Below are 18045 nucleotides of genomic sequence, written 5' to 3' on the forward strand. Positions count from 1 at the left end.
TTGTGCATGTAGTCGTTCTCCAATCGCCTCAGGTGTGACGTAACCTTAATGCTATATGCCCAAAACAGAGCAAAATCGTCCAAGTTTCTGCTTGGCAGGAACCACTTTAAATAGGGTCTTTTGTCTGTATGTATTCCAAACACTCGTTTTTTATCCATTGTTTACGTGCATTTTTTTTTCTGTTTAAGAAATGTGTGGAAAATATTCCTCATATATCGGTCTAATAGTGGCAATGAAAATATCATAAATTTTTTTCTTCTGCATCAGTGATCTCATGCATGAAATTCCCGTTTGTATTAGTGGGTCTGGCATAAAAAATTCCTCAGTGTCGCCTCGCTTATGGACTGGTATTTGTTTACAGCACACTTATCTTATGTCTTTTACCAAATCGCTGAATAAACAGAAAAATAGGTAGACCACTGCCAGTGAATAACCTCTACATGGTGGCGGCTATGGTGTCTACAGTATGGTAGATCAACTTCAAATGATTTCAATTGAAATTGCTCTCACTCTTCTTATTGCTGTATTCCAAGGTTATACGTTTTTGTCTTGTAGTTTATTTTGCCAATTTCAAAACACTTTTTGCAAAACATTTCACCGGCTAAACAAAATGGGCTCTACAAAATTGGTAGTTTTTACCTTTTATATTTATTAGGCCGTACCTGTGCAGTGAAAGCCAAGGAATAACATTTCTTCTATTTTGTGTATTTAGGTAGCTGCCTAGGTTTAAATGCACTTCAGTAAGTTTGTCCACATCGCATTAAATTCACACATTCTCAACAAACGCAGGTAGATCGCACATTGTATAGTAGGTCACTTGCGCATTTACATAAGAGGAACTCTGTGTCCTGAGCGGCTAGGACGTTGTTGAGCCTGAAAGTAGCGGACGCAGTAAGCGCGCCATTTGCTACTCACTACATTCTTCGAGCGTACGCAGTGTACCCCAGACTGAATGGGATAAATTATACTTGAACACATGCACAAATTTAAGGCCTATTGGAGAAAAGAAAATGAACTCTGAAGCCAGTTTCCCTCAAGCTCCCTCATTATCGCCTCATCAATGTACAGTGTATTAAGGAAGAATTAAAGTGCGTTATAGAGAGCAATTTTTGCTTATGGCAAATTAGTTCTGCGGAGTCCCTCAAGCTGGACGAAGGTTCATGAAGGGAAGAATTGGCATCCACCCGACTGTAGCACGGCCGGAACTACGAGGTAAAGCCCATTACGTTTCCTTTAATTTGTTTTGTTTATTTATTAACTATAGTATAACGAGCAACTATTCATTCCTCGCTATCGCGTAGTATTTGGTGGGCACGTAACGTTTGTAACTTATACAGTAATCCCCTGTTACATTATAGTGGTGCGGGCCATGACATTTCATTTATGCCAGAGTAAGAAGAACGGAAGAACAAGACTGGAGCGGGAACACAAAGGTGGGACACTCAGCGCAGACTATCAACTGTTTATTTTCCAGAAACAGGATACATATGTGGCCTAATCGTATGCGCAAAGTTGGCCTAGAAGCTTCCAGGCCTATATTGACGCTAACCATTGTCACTGAATGAATTAATCCCGTTTTCGCTCAGAATTTCGCGCATGTGGTTAGGAAGCGCATATAACGTCCTGTTTCTGGAAAACGAACGGTTCATAGTTCGATCTGGGCGCCTTGTGTTTGTGTACTCCCTGCTTCCTGGTCCTTTCGTTGATATTGCGCAAAAGCTTTAGTATACAGGGTGTCCCAACTATCATGCACCAAGATTTAAAAATATGCAAATGCCACGTAGCTGGGCAAAACCACGGTAATGGTGTTTGCCGTCGCTTGGAGATTCTAAGATTATTTTCTGCATTCCGCCTATTTACATAATTACTCTTGTTTCAGTAAATAATGTTCTTTCGGTGGTTTTACGTGCCAAATCCAGTTCTGATTATGAGGCACGCCGTATTGGAGGGCTGCGGATTAATTTTGACCGCCTGGGGTTCTTTCTTGAGCTTTCACTGGCGCACCCAGCGTACGGAGCATGGCGACAATTTTTAACGTGCACTACAACGCAAGCACACGGGTGTTTTTGCATTTCGCCTCCATCGAAATGCGGCCGCCGGGGCCGGGATTTGATCCCGCGACCTCGTGCTCAGCAGCGCAACGCCTTAGCTGACTGAGCAACCCGGCGAGTAATATTTCGATGAATAGTGTCAATGACAAAATTGTAGAGCAACATGAAAAACACATGAAACAGCGTTCTGTTGCTCAATACGTGCTATATAAAAATTGGAGGACGCTTAAGGTTAGCCTTTAAGAGTGGAACGCGATAGCGTTATCGGGCTCCGTTCGCATCACATTTTTCTTTATGAGTAGGCTTCACTGCAACACACAACGTGGGAAAACTAGCTTACAAAGACCAAGCTTACACTGATCCCCTTAAAGTCGGCTGCACGTTTAAACACTAATGCATTCCTGGGAAGACATTTTTACACGAGCAATTTAAGCCGTCTTAGATAAAAATGCGAAGGCCCTAGGACCTTTTTAACAGCAAAGCTTTTCTAGCTAACCGTAAAAAGTGGCATCTGCTGTCGAAAAACCTCGCCGAGCTATGACGTCACTGCGTTTCCGAGCAACCACTTCACAGAGCGGCGTGTGCCTCGCCTCGTCTCCGTGCCGTCTGAATGTTGCCTTGACATAGAACGTCAAGGAGAGGGAAGGAGAGCATACGCGCGGCGCAGGCAATGCTCGGGAGAGGGAAAGAGAAAATGAGAACGAGATAACGAAATTGTAGCAGCACCAACAAGGCATCGCGCTGAGCATTGCCGACACCGTCCGCGTTGCCTAACCGCGCATGCACCGAAGCAGTAGCGATGACGTCACCTCGCGTTGCCTAGTAACCGCCGGCGCCGGTGCGCGCTCGCTGCACCCGACAAAGACACGGCTCCTGCCTGCCTGCGTTTGTGGCATGCCAGGAACAGTGTCGCTCGTAGGCGCCGACGTGTCCAGCGCTAGTCACGCGAAATGTCGCGATAGGGAAGGTACCTCAGAAAATCATCGCTTGAGAATACCTTCCCTACATGCATAGTTAAGTTAAACCAAGTTAAGACCTAGCAGCAACCAAGTTAATACCTAGCAGTAGCAGCCAGTAAGACTTGAGGATTAACACTTTCGCTCTGCCTAAGCTTTGCACGACTGAGAGCAAATTTGCCTCAATCGATGCCGGAAATCGGATGTACGGGCGTGAAAATGTTAGCTTTTGAGAACGAGGCGAAAACGAATCGAATGGTGTTAGAAGCAAATTGAATCGAATATCGAATCACGTCAATTATTTTAATAATTGCTTGTTGCCCCGAGGCGCACGCGTGTCCAAGATTTAGAAAGGCTCGGTTTTGAACATTCGCCTCAATGTTGCCTAGAAGCAAAGTACAGCGAAACACCATCAGAATTGGAGGACGCTAAAGCTTCGCCTTTACGAGTGGAACGCGATAGCATTCAAAGATCCCTGGCTGCTTATCAGGCTTTTTTATCGTATATTCAAATTACAATCCGACGCTATCACGCCTGTAGGTTGTGGTTACCTCTTATTTTACGATTTTTCTGACGGATTTTACTTTGAGAAATTCAATTTTTGTTCAGTAACGCATGGCGTTAAGGGCCCCGTACTGCAGAAAATCCGCCGTCGGCGTCGGTCGGCGTCCGCGGCCAATAAAATAGTCCCCAACAACCCCGACCGCGCAGGCCCTCCGCGTGGAGCAGTGGCCTACGCTTATCTCCATTACTTATTATTAATTTTTATGTTTTGCAAGTATTTCAATGGAGAAATCGCACTTGGCCCCGAGCCATAGCTACCTGTTAAGATTTTCACGGTGATTGCGCAATGCGTTGCAGTGCACACACCATTGCGTGTATTCCAAAGCCGAGTACCAGACGGTTCTTACCGTGTCCATAAAAGGTGATACAGCCACAGACAGGAAGGTACGAAGGCGCTGTGTCCTGGCATTTCCGAGTAGGCGGCTCGACCCTGTCAAAAGTGGAAATGTTTTCAAAAGAATGTTTCAAATCGAATATAGGGGTGTGGCGAATATTATTTGAGGCGAAGTCAAATACAAATTTAATAGTGCCAGAAGCAAATCGAATCGAATGTCTAATACCTTTCGAATAGCTTGAGAAAAGCTACCGAATACTGTATAGCCTTCTCAATATTATTTCAATTTACCCATCCTGGTATTCACAACGTTGGAAAGTTTATCATCCCACCGTAAACTAGAAATCAAGCTTTGTTAAAGGCACATTATTTTTCGCAAACTCGGGGGTCTTGGAAGCACACGCCGCGTTTAGACCGACAACTTCAACTTGGAAACTTCAATATTGAATGGGGGGCTAGTTGGTTGTGGTGTCATATTTTGGAGCCCGAAACACAGGACGGGAGCGTCATAGAAAGTCGTCGCACAAAAACACATAAAAACACGTCGCATTTGCCATGTTTCTTTTAGTGAGAATCCTGTAGCTTAGAAAAAATGATATGCGACGATTAGGACTAACATGATTTCGTCTAAATAGCAATTAGCTCCTTAAATAATCAAGTAGAACATTACCCACCATAGCAGTATGTCCCGAAATTAATAACCCAAACGACTGTTACAGGCACTTAAGTATTGCGAACATTTTATTTTTGCCGATCCTTCTGGTATTCTGTCGCATCGCGAGGCCAACCCTGGCTTTAACTGTGGCGCTGCATCGAGCGATGCAATCAAGTAGAAAAGAATTAAAAATGCAGAGTACTGCAAGACACCGCGCTTTGCGTCCTGTAATTGCGAAGCCTGTATTGTCGCTGCAACATAAATGTTCGTGACAGTGAAATCTTGCGACTGATTTATAACATTTTAACTGCAAAGCTACAATAAAGACCTCGTGCCCATAAATATCACATCGAGAAAAAAAAAGTTATGCTTCAGCCAATTTGGCCTCTAATGACATTGTTAGATTAGTTATTCTAAAGTTGTGAATTTTCGCAGATCCTAATCGGATGCACGTGTGTTAAAATAACGCATAACAATATGGTCGCCTTTTTCTCTCTGGGTTGTGGCTTCAAGCAAACCAAAAGGTTCACTGTGATGTCGATATCCGACTTAAAATTAGTTTAATACACACATTCACCAAAAGTATCGGCCTGCTTCGCAGTGATTGTCCCTGCTATCTCCCTAACTAAACGTTGAATTTGCTGCTTCAAGACAGATATCACCGCACACTATTCGCGGATTTGGATCCAAAGCAGGCCGCTAGCACAAAGGCTGAGGGCCTAAGTGACAAAGAACTTGTCATGGTGACGTATAGCGCGAAAAACCACGTGGACACAATCATAAAGTTTACCAACCTAATTTCTTAGAGAGAACTCAAGCGCTGCGATTTAGATGGCGATGAAATAAACGGCCATTTTCTTTTCTGGATTTGTCTGGCCTCCGTGCTTTGTGAAAATTTCGATGCTGATATAAAATTTCTAACTTCACCAAAATCATATAGTATAAAATGCACCAAATCGTTTCCCTGATTGTCTCATAAAAGCGTTTCTACGGCTTACATGCATTTCAGTAGAGACATCCGAGCCAGACGGTTCTTACCGAGTCCATAAAAGGCGATACGGCCACAGACAGGAATCTACGAAGGCCCTGTGTCTTGGCCCACAGCAGTCGGCTGCGAAGGCTCACCGTGTAGACCCTGTAGCGGAAATGTTTTCAAAGGAAATCGGATGTACGGGCGTGAAAATGTTAGCTTTTGAGAACGAGGCGAAAACGAATCGAATGGTGTTAGAAGCAAATTGAATCGAATATCGAATACCTCTCGAATGGTTTGCGAATACTATACAGCCTACTTTCCCATCCTCGTATATTTAAGCACATCAGCACGAAACGTATCTCGCTGATACGCGAAAGGTCTGCGTAGATGGTGTCGCTGTTCTATGGAGTTGTGTGGCAATGAAGCACATTCAGATTTTATCGAACGAAAGGACGTAACGAAAAGACGCAGGTGCTGGATCACATTATTTTTTTTTTGCAATTGGTTGTGGTTCTAGCGGAAAATTGTAGCTTTTTCAGGCACGCGTGCTATTCTCGAACCTTATGTGCAATGTGTTGTGGATGACATGTGTTTTACTTCGATTTCAGATTATATTGTGAAAAGTAGATGACGTGATTGACTTTATTCGTGAGCTATGAAATACATTCTGATTTTTTATTAGACTATTTGCTTGGGGGACTGAATAGAATCAGCCAATTTGGCCTCTCATGCCATTGTTCGATTAGTTAATTTAACGTTGCGAATATTCGCACATCTATAATCGGATGCAAATGTGTTCAAAATAATGCACAACAACATGATCACTTTTCTTGGTTTCTGGCTTCAAGCAAACCAAAAGGTTCACTGTGATGTCGATGTCTGTCATAAAATTAGTTTTAAACACATATTCTGGAATGTATACATTGTTACATGACAGGCCAAATTGGCCAAGTCTCGCGTTTTCAAATCGTCGCGTTGTGAATCGCTTCGTATTCACCATCGGGATAGCACCGTGATTCTCCCTCGAGCCTCCTAAACTAAGCGCCAAATCTTTTTCATAACCAGTCGCCAAATTTTTTTTTCATAACCAGTATGACTCGCAGCTCGTACAGCTTGTGACCAAAGAATGCCATCTGTCGTATAAAAAAAAATAGTTTGTAGATGGCAAATAGACATTACGCAAACTGCCACGCCAATTATAACGTAGACCGCCTTGTTTATTTTTTTTTACATTCAACACATTATTTTTCGAAGCCCTAAAGTTCAGTGAATACATTTACGACATGATACTGCCTCTTAATGACGCAAAAAATAATTTTCCAAGGTAACTAACGACGCTCCATGCAACATATGCATATACCACTGGTGGCAAAGGGGAAGCAGTGATGACCGCTTCGCTGACGAGAACATGAAGGTGCCACACATGACTGGTCGCCACAGCAGACGCACGAAGTCAGCTTTCTCCGACTCACTCTATATACAAACAGCTAAACATCGAAGTGAGCTGCTTGTTGACAGTAATAGTTGGAAAGCGGGCCAGTTTATCTGACGCTCAACAGCCGAGGGAACTGCTCGACAATACACGTTGTCATAATGCATTTCCTGCACGAAATGAGCTTAGTGCCTTCCGATCTTTAATCACTCTTCAATACAGTCCCTAAACATTAAATGCAAAAAATCTAAAAGACTCGTTTTTGTTCAAATGTTAAGTTTGCCATCTTGAAAAAATTAAGAATAATACGTGCTTTGCAATCGCCTCATTGCCTCTGCTAATTAACGGAGTTTTAGTCATAATCACCAGGAGTAAATTTGGAGGTCAAGTGCACCATCGTATATTTATTTCGTTTGCTAGAAGAATACAACAGAAGAACCTGAAGAAACAAATAAAATCTGGTGACGTACAGCAGGGACAGCAGCGAAGACTGCCTCGCTGACGAGTACTTAACGGCGTCGCACACGACTGATTGCAGCATCGTATGTCCACTGGCTTCGTGTCAGTCAGCAAAAACACACCATCGCCGAGATGAAAGGCATGTTCACAGCTTTGAGCAAAGCTTCATGCTAGGACCACTAGAGGGGAATTAGACTAGTGGGTATAGCACCCTTTATATAATTGAGCAACTAGACGGCACCAAAGCACAAGGGAACACACTAAAGCAAGCAAGGTGACCGCTTCATATACACAGCAGTAGCTATCACGCCATAACCGCTTCTAATGTGCCATTTGGATTCGGCACATGATTCACACCTCAAACATGTAATTTACAGATCCAGGTTTTCTTATTACACACTGAATCTTAGCAGCCAAGACAATCTATTGATCCAGCTTGTACAGAACGATAATTCTTCGCGTTAGTTCGAAAACTCGTGACTGTACAGTGCGGTCCACAGCTGTGTAGAGCGCGCGTATGGCCGTCGTTGCTCTGCAGAGCGACACCTGGCGGCAGTTGCTGGGTCCGAGATAGTGTGTTCAGGAGCATGCGCGACTAAGTAGACACGTAGAACTGCTTTTGGCGAGTGGCCACGTTGAAAAGCTCCTTTGTTTACCCAAATCTGCGCGCGGCCTGAAGTCGCTTAAGGCACCGCAAAAGTCAGACTGACTCTGAATGAAGCGTATGGGCTGATAACACGCGGCGGCCTTACGCAACAAATGAAGCGCGGTCACAGACTCACAGAACGAAGGCGCTCACAGGCGGTCACAGAACGAAGGCGCTCACGAACATCACATCTTGTTAAATGCAACACGCGCAAGTTTGCATGTTTATTAGGCCACGCATGCTACAGGACACGCTATTTCGGACCCAGAAACCACCGCCAAGTGTCACCCCGCAGAGAAAAGACGGCCTTCGAGCGCTCTATAACCAGCAGTGAACGGCACTGTACGCTGCTCGTAATAACTACATTGGCCTCTCTGCAGAAACCAAACATTATTGCACTGCGATTCCTTGGCAGAATAGACTGCGTTATCGTCATGAATGTTCCTGTGACCTTTTTTAGGTCTACAGACGTCACAGTGCGAGCAGTTCCTGATTTTTCTCCGTTTCATATACATAGCAGATAGCAGTATGTACCGCAAAACTTCACTGCTATCGCGCGCAAACAAAACCTACTGCATCACATATGCTCAAAAACGAAATATGACGTAATTATTACATGGTGGGCGTCGCTGATCTGAACCTATTTGCAGCCGAAGCAGAGCGCATTACTCGTGCCACGACCAACACTTAGTAGGTCCCGTGCTACAATCATAAATCTGCACGGTTAATTTGTAATTTGACGTCACCTGACGTCCAGATTTTGCTGTAATACATCCGTAATCATTTCGTATTAGGCGTTTTAAATCAAGAGCAACTACACTACGAAACGTGCAGTGTGAGACGTCTAAGAGCGCTGTGCATGGACGTAGCATCCGTAGCTTTTGTACATAACAAACGAAGTATATATACACCTGTTTATGCAATTTGAGGTCAATATTGGTGAACAAAGAATTTCCTGGATTGTTTACTTCCTGTCCTTCTCAGAGACCAAGTGGAATGCGATGCTCATACTCCGACATACAGAACCGCACGGTGAATTCCTATACGGGCGAGATACGTTTCGTGCTGATTAGAGTAACATGTGCTTAAATATTATCAACTGATCTAGGATAGCGATTCGTTCGTGTTGTTTCATGTTCATGGCGCGAATACAGTGCAAATCAGCTGATTGCAGAAATCGAAGTGCGTTTTTAGCGTTTTGCAATGCCTAGTGATTGTTAACTTGTTTGTGCCTCTTTCCGTTAACCACAATCCTACCTTCCCACACTTCGATGCTTTCAATTTCGGAGCTGCCAACATCCCTAACGGCTGACCAATTTCGGCGACGACCAGTTCTGAGGCTCCTTAAAACCAGACATACTGAATCCGAAACGTTTTCCACAACCACAGTATATTAGAGCCGTACGCACTGGAAAGGCAACCGGTGGAGATTACTAATCCACTTATTTGTCCCGTTTAATCGCATTATTATCTATTGCAACTGTGGGCGTTTTCTCGAATCATTTTATGCCGCGCTGTTACCGTTTGCATCGTTTGCTTGGTGAGCTTTTGCTGCAATATGAACCATCTACGGAGATTACATAACGCAGTGGGGGTGCGGTCTTCAAGCTTTAACACCGCACAGGGACCATGATAAGTTGCGTGCCAAAATATTTGGCAACGATGCATGTAGCTTAACTATGTAAGCATAAGGTTACATTTCTTATCATAGCATTTCGAAAGTTCTGACTTTCTTTGGAATTGTTCGCAACAATGATATTGTGACACACATCCGACATACTGCGACGATGATAATGATTACGATTATTTCTGTTGGCACCTCCTCCGAAACGGGCTGGTGACAGACAAAAACCTGTTTGAGCCTCATAGAAGCGCTTGAGATTTTCAGGTATTATATACATGCATTACAGTCGAGCAGTTGGCTATTTCTTATCTCTATCGCGACCCACGCCTATCGCCAGTGGCGCCATCTGGAAATTAAAACTTTGTGCACTTCACTCACCAATCGCAATAATTTCCTCCATGTGGACTGCGACCTGCCATCGGCTGACGTGGATGGCACAGTATAGGCCGTGCTGCGATTGAAGTAGAGGGCGTTAAGGCTCGGGGCGCTGAAGTTAATATTAAAAAAAAAGCACTCTCCATACCACACGATAACATGAACACATTTCCAATTCTGCCGTGTAATTACGAGATATCTCAGAGAAGGGTGCATAAACGGGTTACACATGTTGAGTAATATATCAAATGATACAACAGCATACATACTGGAATACATATACAGCGTGGAACAGTTCGAGCAGAAAAGAGACCCGATACCATACTTCATGCGCGCAACGTTATAAATAATTAACAAAATACGTATAGAGCAATGCATACAAAGCATTGTATTCAACGAGTAACCAAGCCATGTACCATATTGTGCACGGTGACAAGGCGTACGCCCGTGCGTCTGCGTGCAATTGTGTCTAGTCGATAAGTCGCGGGTATGTGATGACAAAGTCTGCGAAGTACCTTGTTCTAAGTTAAAATGAAAGCGGTGCATCAAACTTCATTAGGCGAGAGCCCAAAATGCTTTACCCAGGTTCGACTCCCAAAGATAATACGTACGCTTATTTTGCTACATTCTCACTTGCCGTTGCTTAGGAACATTAGAAGGCTACGGCAAACTGCATGCGCTGCAGTTATAGTTGGTACGATGCACTGTGTGTTTATGTGCGATCTATGCAACGAACGGCTATCCCACAGAGTATAATAAATAAATAACTATAAAATTCTCTAAACAGCACCAAATTATGCACAGAAAGTGGACATCCTTGATGTAATATACACCGCTGTGTAGGATGCCACTAATATGTGAGCACGCCCTTGGTAAAACCGTCCTAAAGGTTGTAACGCTTTTAAGTAAGCTCTGAATTGTCATGTCGGCTTTAGATGCTCGAAGAGAAGCATTTTAGAGAATGAGTTATCTGTTTACGCTGTGCTGTTACGGATTTGTAAACTCCGTGCATCAATACTTTCAAAATCTGCTAGCACTTGGGAAATTTTTGTTAACATGTACCGGGTAAAAACAATATTGCGCTGCCGAAGGACACCAAATTTAAACCTTTTCCCTGAAACGCGCCACATTTCCTTCCAATCGGCTCAGTCATTGTGTAATAAAACCATTTTTGCATTTTGCAAATATTTGAATGGGGAAATCACATGTGGCCCCGAGCTCAAGCTTCCTTTTAAGATTTTGGTGGTTATTGCGCAATGCGCTGCAGTGCACGCACCGTTGCATGGATTCCAAAGCCGAGTACCAGACGGTTCTTACCGTGTCCATAAAATGCGACATGGCCACAGACAGCATGTTACGAAGGCACTGTGTCTTGGCCCACATTAGTCGGCTGGCGCGGGCTCTCCGAGTAAGTAGTTCGACCCTGTCAAAAGCAGAAGTGTTTTCAAAGGAAAGTTTACATTCCGATGTTGGGCTGTGCGAAAAGTCTTCTTAAGAGCAAATAGAATACAAATCTAATAGTGCTAGAAGCAAATCGAATCGTATATCGAATACCTTTCCAATACTTTGCTTATACTCTATAGTTTTCTCAACATTATAATTTACCCACCCTTGTCTTCACAACGTACGAATGTTTGTCATTACACTGTACATTACAACAATTAAAAGAGACACCGACCACGAAAGTTTATTATATATATATATATATATATATATATATATATATATATATATATGTCCTGGTCGTTGTCCGTTTTAGTTGTTATGCATATTCCCGACCCGACGGATTACCCTCCAGTTCTTCGACTTCATATACTGTACATTATAAAGCAACATTTGCTAATAGCAGCGTTTCTCGGGAACACGGGAGTTTTCGAAGCACACGCGACCTTGCAATATTATAAGAAGCTAATATTAGTACGCCGCGCGGGCCCGCCGTGCCGCTGTATCTTGAAAGCCATCTGAAGTGGGGGCAGAGTCCCCCTTGCGCTGTGTTTTCGCAGCTTAGTTCGCGTGAATGCGGGCCGCGGCACGAAGTTGAATTCGCTTGCTGCTGCTGCAGCGCTTACAGACTAAAGCGTTTTGACAGCGACACGGCACAAAAGGAAAGTCACACATGACAGGCGCTACTTTCAACTTTCATCTTGTGAGGTGTTCATGTTTGCGTGTGCGCGTGCGAGACCACGCTTGTTCATTTAGTTAATATGCCTATGTTTACAAGTTCATACGGCCGGTAAAACTACTATCCTTACTACTTGTAGCTGTCCACTAATTTGCTATCGCAATTGGTGCTTCACCTTTCGGACGAAACTGCGATTTCTTTCAGCAACTACTGCTCTGAATTGAATGATGTTGGTTACATTTCAAAGAAAAAAGTTAAATCTAGTGACTATTGCACGCACATATTTATTTCTACTGTTATCTTTTTACGAAATTTGTTGCTAATTGCCAAGTAGAAATATAGCCGCAGTTTCGCCCGCAAGGCGAAGCATCGATTGCGATAGAAAATTATTAGACAGCTACAAAAAAGTAAGTAAAGTAGTTTTTTCGGCCTTTAAATTTGGAAATATTCGCTTACTAACTTAGCCCGCATGGTGACAGCGCACGCAGGCAAACATGAACACATCACACTCGATGACCGCGGACACTCGGTGTCAAAACGCTGGCGTGAGGAAGCGCGGTTGCAACAGCGAGCTAACTGCTAAGTGACATTCGTGCTGTCTATCGCTTCGACACAAACTGAGCGACGAAAACAAGGCACGAACAAAGGTATGAGCCGCCTGCAGACCGCTTTTATCATAAGGCGCGTGAGGCAGTGCGAGACCGCACAAAGTACGCAGTGCCATTAGACACTAGTGCCCGAGTTTCCTCTAGTAATTTTCGCAGAAAAACAACCAATAGAATGTCTTGAAAACAAGGTCGATTTTCTTCGCTTGACGTTCTGTCAATAAAAATTTAGGTCGAGGCTATAGTCCTCGCAACATGCATCATTGCAATGCATTCGCGAACCAGTGAGGAGGAGACGGAAGTCTTTTCCTGTGCGCAGGACACGCCTAATCCCGCGCAAATATCCCTAAAATCACGTAACGTGGCACTCCGTTGAGGCCGGGAATTTCAGGGGCGAGTTGGTCGGGATTTGATATTTTGGAGAGGAAAACGCAGGGCGACAGCGTCAGAAAAATTTCTAAAGTGGCATGGCGAATTGAAGGCAAACCATAATTTGGGAAGAGCACTTTCTGCAACCTGAGACCTATATTAGCGAAAAGAGAATAACTGCACTGCTTGCGAACTTACCAACATAGTTGCTGTAGTGGAACACGGTGTCGACACTCGGACATCCAAAACCGCACAGCCGGTTCCTGCAAGGAGAAGAAACGTATCCATGATTGCGCTCCGAATGGACACATCTGCTTCTATCAGCAACGCATCAAGGTCGTAAACACTCGAGAAGCAGCCGCTCAGGAGTGCTACAATTATGCACTAATTACGCATACTGTAATCGCTTGACGTGGTGTTTAAAAAAAAGAACATTCAGTGCTTTGCGGTTCACGAAGATAAAAACGAGCTTGTTTGTCAACGAATTCTTTATCTGAATGATTCGCTGCTAACCTTTACCCATCAGCACATCACGTCGTTGCATTTCCGATGTTAGAATCAACTGTATCTACAGGAAACATAGGCGAAGTTTAGGACTAACATGGTTTCGTCTTCGAACATATTGCCACAAGACAGTGAAGGGGCTGCTACTGTCGGTCGGACGAAGACGACGGCGACGAAGTAGCCAGAGGCGCGTGACAGCCTTGCATCCGTCACCGCTGCTTGTCCAAACCTTGTATATAGCGATACTCCCTAAATAAACGTTATCCCGGTAACATCTTTTGGTGGAAGTGCTGGGTAAACCTGTCAACGTGCCGGCTCCGTCAACCAAGCACGGAACTTCGAAGCGGTCGCCGTCTTGGTTGCTCCGCGATGACCAGTGAAGTGCCGACGGTGCAGCAGCCACCGGCTCCTGTGATTCTTTTGCACCCACAAGACCCGGGAACTTTTTCTGGCACAGATGGCTTCGATGTCGAAGACTGGATTGACATGTACGAACGCGTCAGCAACCGCAACAGGTGGGACCCCACGGTTATGTTAGCCAACGCGATATTCTATGTGAAAGGAACGGCACGCGTGAGGTACCGGACGCATGAAGAAGATCTTACAAGTTGGGACGCTTGCAAGGCGAAGCTGCGTGAGTTGTTCGGCAGATCATTTGGCCGACAGCAGGCCGATAAATAGGAGTTGGGATCTCGTATCCAGACGACCACTTAATCGAACATTTCACGGACAGGACGTACTGGGCCTTTGTCGAAAAGTTGACGCAAGAATGGCCGAAGATGACAAGATATCGCATATTTTGAAAGGAATAGCCGACGACGCGTTTAATCTACTGGTGTGCAAGGACTGTACGACGGTCGACGCCATAGTTAAGGAATGCCAGCGCTTTGAACAAGCGAAGAGTCGCCGCATAACCCGCCAGTTCCTCCGGCTACCTAACACCGCCGCGACATCATCATGCGAAGACACACCAACGCCTGCACAGGCTACAGCGTCAGAAGATGTACCGCGCATTGTCCGCCGCGAACTCGAAGTTCTAGCTCCTACGGCCGTTCTTCCAGACGTTCAGTCAGCCAACCTGCCCACCGTGTCACTCATACAAGCAGTCGTCCGCCAGGAGTTCGCGAACATGGAATTATCATCGGCCGTCTGTTCCATCCGTACATCCGAACGTACCCCTGCAAATGTCACCCAGGACCAGGTCTACCCTTCGCGCTACAGAAACCCGGCTGACTGGAGGACGGCAGACGACCGACCCATATGTTTCAACTGCTCTCGCGTTGGACACATTGCCCGTCACTGCCGCAGTAGCTGGTCGTCGCCTTCAAACTGGAGCACTGGATCTTGGCGTCCTCCTGGAGGCAACATTTGACGGTTTTCCCTTCGCTCTGATCCACATGCTTCCGATGCCGCCGTTCCACACTCCAGGTTTAGCCGTTCACCGTCCCCACAAGGGTGTCGATCTCGATCGCCACAACCATACCGGTCATCGTCCCCTGCACAGCCTGGCACCTAGGTTCCGGAAAACTAAGCCGTGCAGCTCCCGGAGGTGACGCTGCATCAGTGACCCGATATACAAATCCTCTGTTGACTGTACCTACGCGCCGAAACCTTCTGGACATTCAAGTGGACGACGTCACCGTTACGGCCCTCATAGACTCCGGAGCACAGATTTCCATAATGGGCGCTGCTCTCCGTACTCAGCTCCGCAAAGTGATTACGCCCGCAATTCAGAGCACAGTACGGGTCGCTGATGGCAGCTCGTCTGCCGTTCTTGGTATGTGCACCGCCCGAGTGTGCATTGCTGGCCATCAGACCATTGGTTTCTTTGCCGTGCTTGCGCAGTGTCCCCACGACGTGATTCTCGGCCTAGACTTTCTCTCGACGCACTCAGCCCTTATCGACTGCTCCACAGGTGTCCTTCAACTGGAACTCCCTTTTGACGCCCACGGGCTATCGGACACTCCCAGCCACTTATGTTCTGTCGAGTTCCTCCACCTGCCACCGCAAGCCTCCAAATACGTCCCATTAAGTCCCTCTCCTCCTGTGTGTGATGGTGAATACGTTGTTTCACCGATTCTCGACGTGGTCCTTTGCACTGTCGTTCTCCCGCACACTGTGTTTACCGCACGCGACAACAAAACCTGTCTGCCTCTTTTGAACTTTGGTTTTTCTACCCACGTGCTACCTATTGGTATCGCGATTTCTGTGTTAGCCGTCGACGGCCCTCGAACTGTTTCCGGCTCTCTCACAGCCACCTCGTCCCTATGTACCAATTTCGAGAAAATGATATCAGCCGACCTCCCGCATACGCAAGCAGAAGATCTTCGCCGGGTCTTGCTGTCGTATTCCGATAGCTTTGATCTAGAAAATCGCCTTTTAGGCCAGACAACAGTTGTTCAGCACTCCATCCACACCGGTGATGCTCAACCGGTTCACCGGCGCCCTTATCGCGTTTCCCCTGCGGAACGCGCCATAATCCAAAAGGAAGTCGATAAAATGCTGGCCAAGAACATCATCGAACCGTCCTCGAGTCCTTGGGCCGCTCCTGTTGTGCTGGTCAAGAAAAAGGACAACACCTGGCGATGTTGTGTTGATTATCGAAACCTCAACAAGATCACGAAAAAGGACGTCTATCCCTTGCCCCGTATCGACGATGCACTCGACTGTCTTCACGGCGCCCAATATTTCTCGTCTATTGACCTTCGCTCAGGTTATTGGCAGATTGCTGTTGACCCACTGGACCGCGAAAAAACCGCATTCGTAACTCCCGATGGCCTCTATCACTTTAAAGTGATGCCTTTCGGCCTTTGCAATGCGCCGGCCACATTCGAGCGCATGATGGATTCGCTTCTTCGTGGCTTGAAATGGTCGACCTGCTTGTGCTACCTTGACGATGTCATTGTTTTTTCGCCAACATTTGACAGCCATCTTCAGCGCCTCTCCGCCATTCTCGAGGTATTCCGCAATGCCGGTCTCCAACTCAACGCCTCCAAATGCCGTTTCGGACGCCGTGAAATAACCGTACTTGGCCATCTCGTCCACGCGACAGGTGTCCAGACCGATCCTGAAAAAGTTCGCGCCGTGAAGCATTTTCCTGTACCTTGTTCGGCTAAATACGTACGCAGTTTTATAGGATTGTGCTCCTATTTCCGACGCTTTATTCGTAATTTCACCGACATTGCGCGTCCCCTTACTGCGCTCCTCAAAAAAGACGTTGCTTTTACACGGGGCTCACCCCAAGCTGCTGCCTTTTCGGCGCTTATAGATGCCCTCACGACTTCCCCTATTTTAACGCATTTTGATCCGACTGCACTGACAGAACTTCGCACAGATGCCAGCGGCCATGGAATCGGTGCCGTCCTCGCTCAGCGTCAGAGCGGCCACCACTGTGTTATTGCGTACGCTAGCCGCCTCCTGTTCGCACCGGAGAAGAATTACTCCATCACGGAACGAGAGTGTCTTGCTCTTGTCTGGGCTGTCGCCAAATTTCGTCCCTACCCGTTTGCCGCACCTTTACCGTCGTAACTGATCATCATGCCCTCTGTTGACTTTCTTCGCTCAAAGAGCCTACAGGCCGCCTTGGTCGGGCTCTGCGCCTCCAAGAATAATCGTTTTCAGTGGTGCACAAGTCCGGCCAGCTTCATCAAGATACCGACTGTCTCTCACGGTATCCCGTGGATTCCCCTGACGTCACCGAGCACGACACCGACGCCTGCGTCTTGTCTATCTCGGACCTCGTTAATATACGGGACGAACAACGCTGCGACTCGGCTTTACGGTCTATCATCTACCGTCTCAACTCCGCCACACCCGACCCTTCACTCCAATTGTTCTTCCTTCAGGATGGCACCTTATACCGCCATAATATGCATCCTGAGGGCCCTGAACGCCTCCTTATCGTGCCTGCCTATCTGCAGTCAGATGTCCTTCGCCAGCTTCACGATGAGCCCACTGCTGGTCACCTTGGTGTCACCCGCACTTATGATCGCGCCAGGCGCCGTTTCTTCTGGCCTGGTCTCTATCGCTCCGTCCAACGATATGTCGCTAGATGCGACAAATGCCAGCGCCGCAAGAGGCCAGCTATGATACCTGTCGGTCTGCTTCATCCTATAGACATTCCCGCCGAACCGTTCTTTCGTGTTGGGCTCGACCTTCTTGGCCCCTTTCCAACCTCGACATCAGGCAACAAGTGGGTCACCGTCGCGACCGACTACGCGACTCGATACGCCACTACCCTTACCCTCCCAACCAGCTGCGCTACGGATATCGCCGACTTTCTCCTTCATGACATCATCCAGCGTCATGGTGCTCCTCGACAGCTTCTGACCGATCAAGGCCACTACTTTTTGTCTCGCGTCATCGATGACATCCTT

At 46.2% G+C, this 18045-nt stretch overlaps 1 protein-coding gene across 5 annotated transcripts in view; it reads right to left on the reverse strand.

The window, feature by feature from the left end:
• Nucleotides 1–13484, reverse strand: part of LOC119459879 (uncharacterized) — a 113197-nt gene extending 99713 nt beyond the window's left edge. For 2 of the 5 annotated variants that reach the window (XM_049666494.1, XM_049666490.1), the window contains exons 1-4: nucleotides 13364–13477; nucleotides 11387–11492; nucleotides 10073–10145; nucleotides 3919–4001 (exon numbers count right to left, since the gene is read on the reverse strand). In XM_049666494.1, the coding sequence (XP_049522451.1) occupies nucleotides 3919–4001; nucleotides 10073–10145; nucleotides 11387–11492; nucleotides 13364–13476 (375 nt within the window). In that variant the 5' untranslated portion in view covers nucleotide 13477. Of the gene's footprint in view, nucleotides 1–3918; nucleotides 4002–10072; nucleotides 10146–11386; nucleotides 11493–13363 lie in introns of all 5 variants that reach the window. The other 3 variants (XM_049666485.1, XM_049666487.1, XR_007466653.1) reach the window with 3 other exon arrangements.
• Between the last annotated feature and the right edge of the window lie 4561 nt (nucleotides 13485–18045).

This window comes from Dermacentor silvarum, chromosome 1, assembly GCF_013339745.2.
Source record: "Dermacentor silvarum isolate Dsil-2018 chromosome 1, BIME_Dsil_1.4, whole genome shotgun sequence".
Lineage (NCBI taxonomy): Eukaryota > Metazoa > Arthropoda > Arachnida > Ixodida > Ixodidae > Dermacentor > Dermacentor silvarum.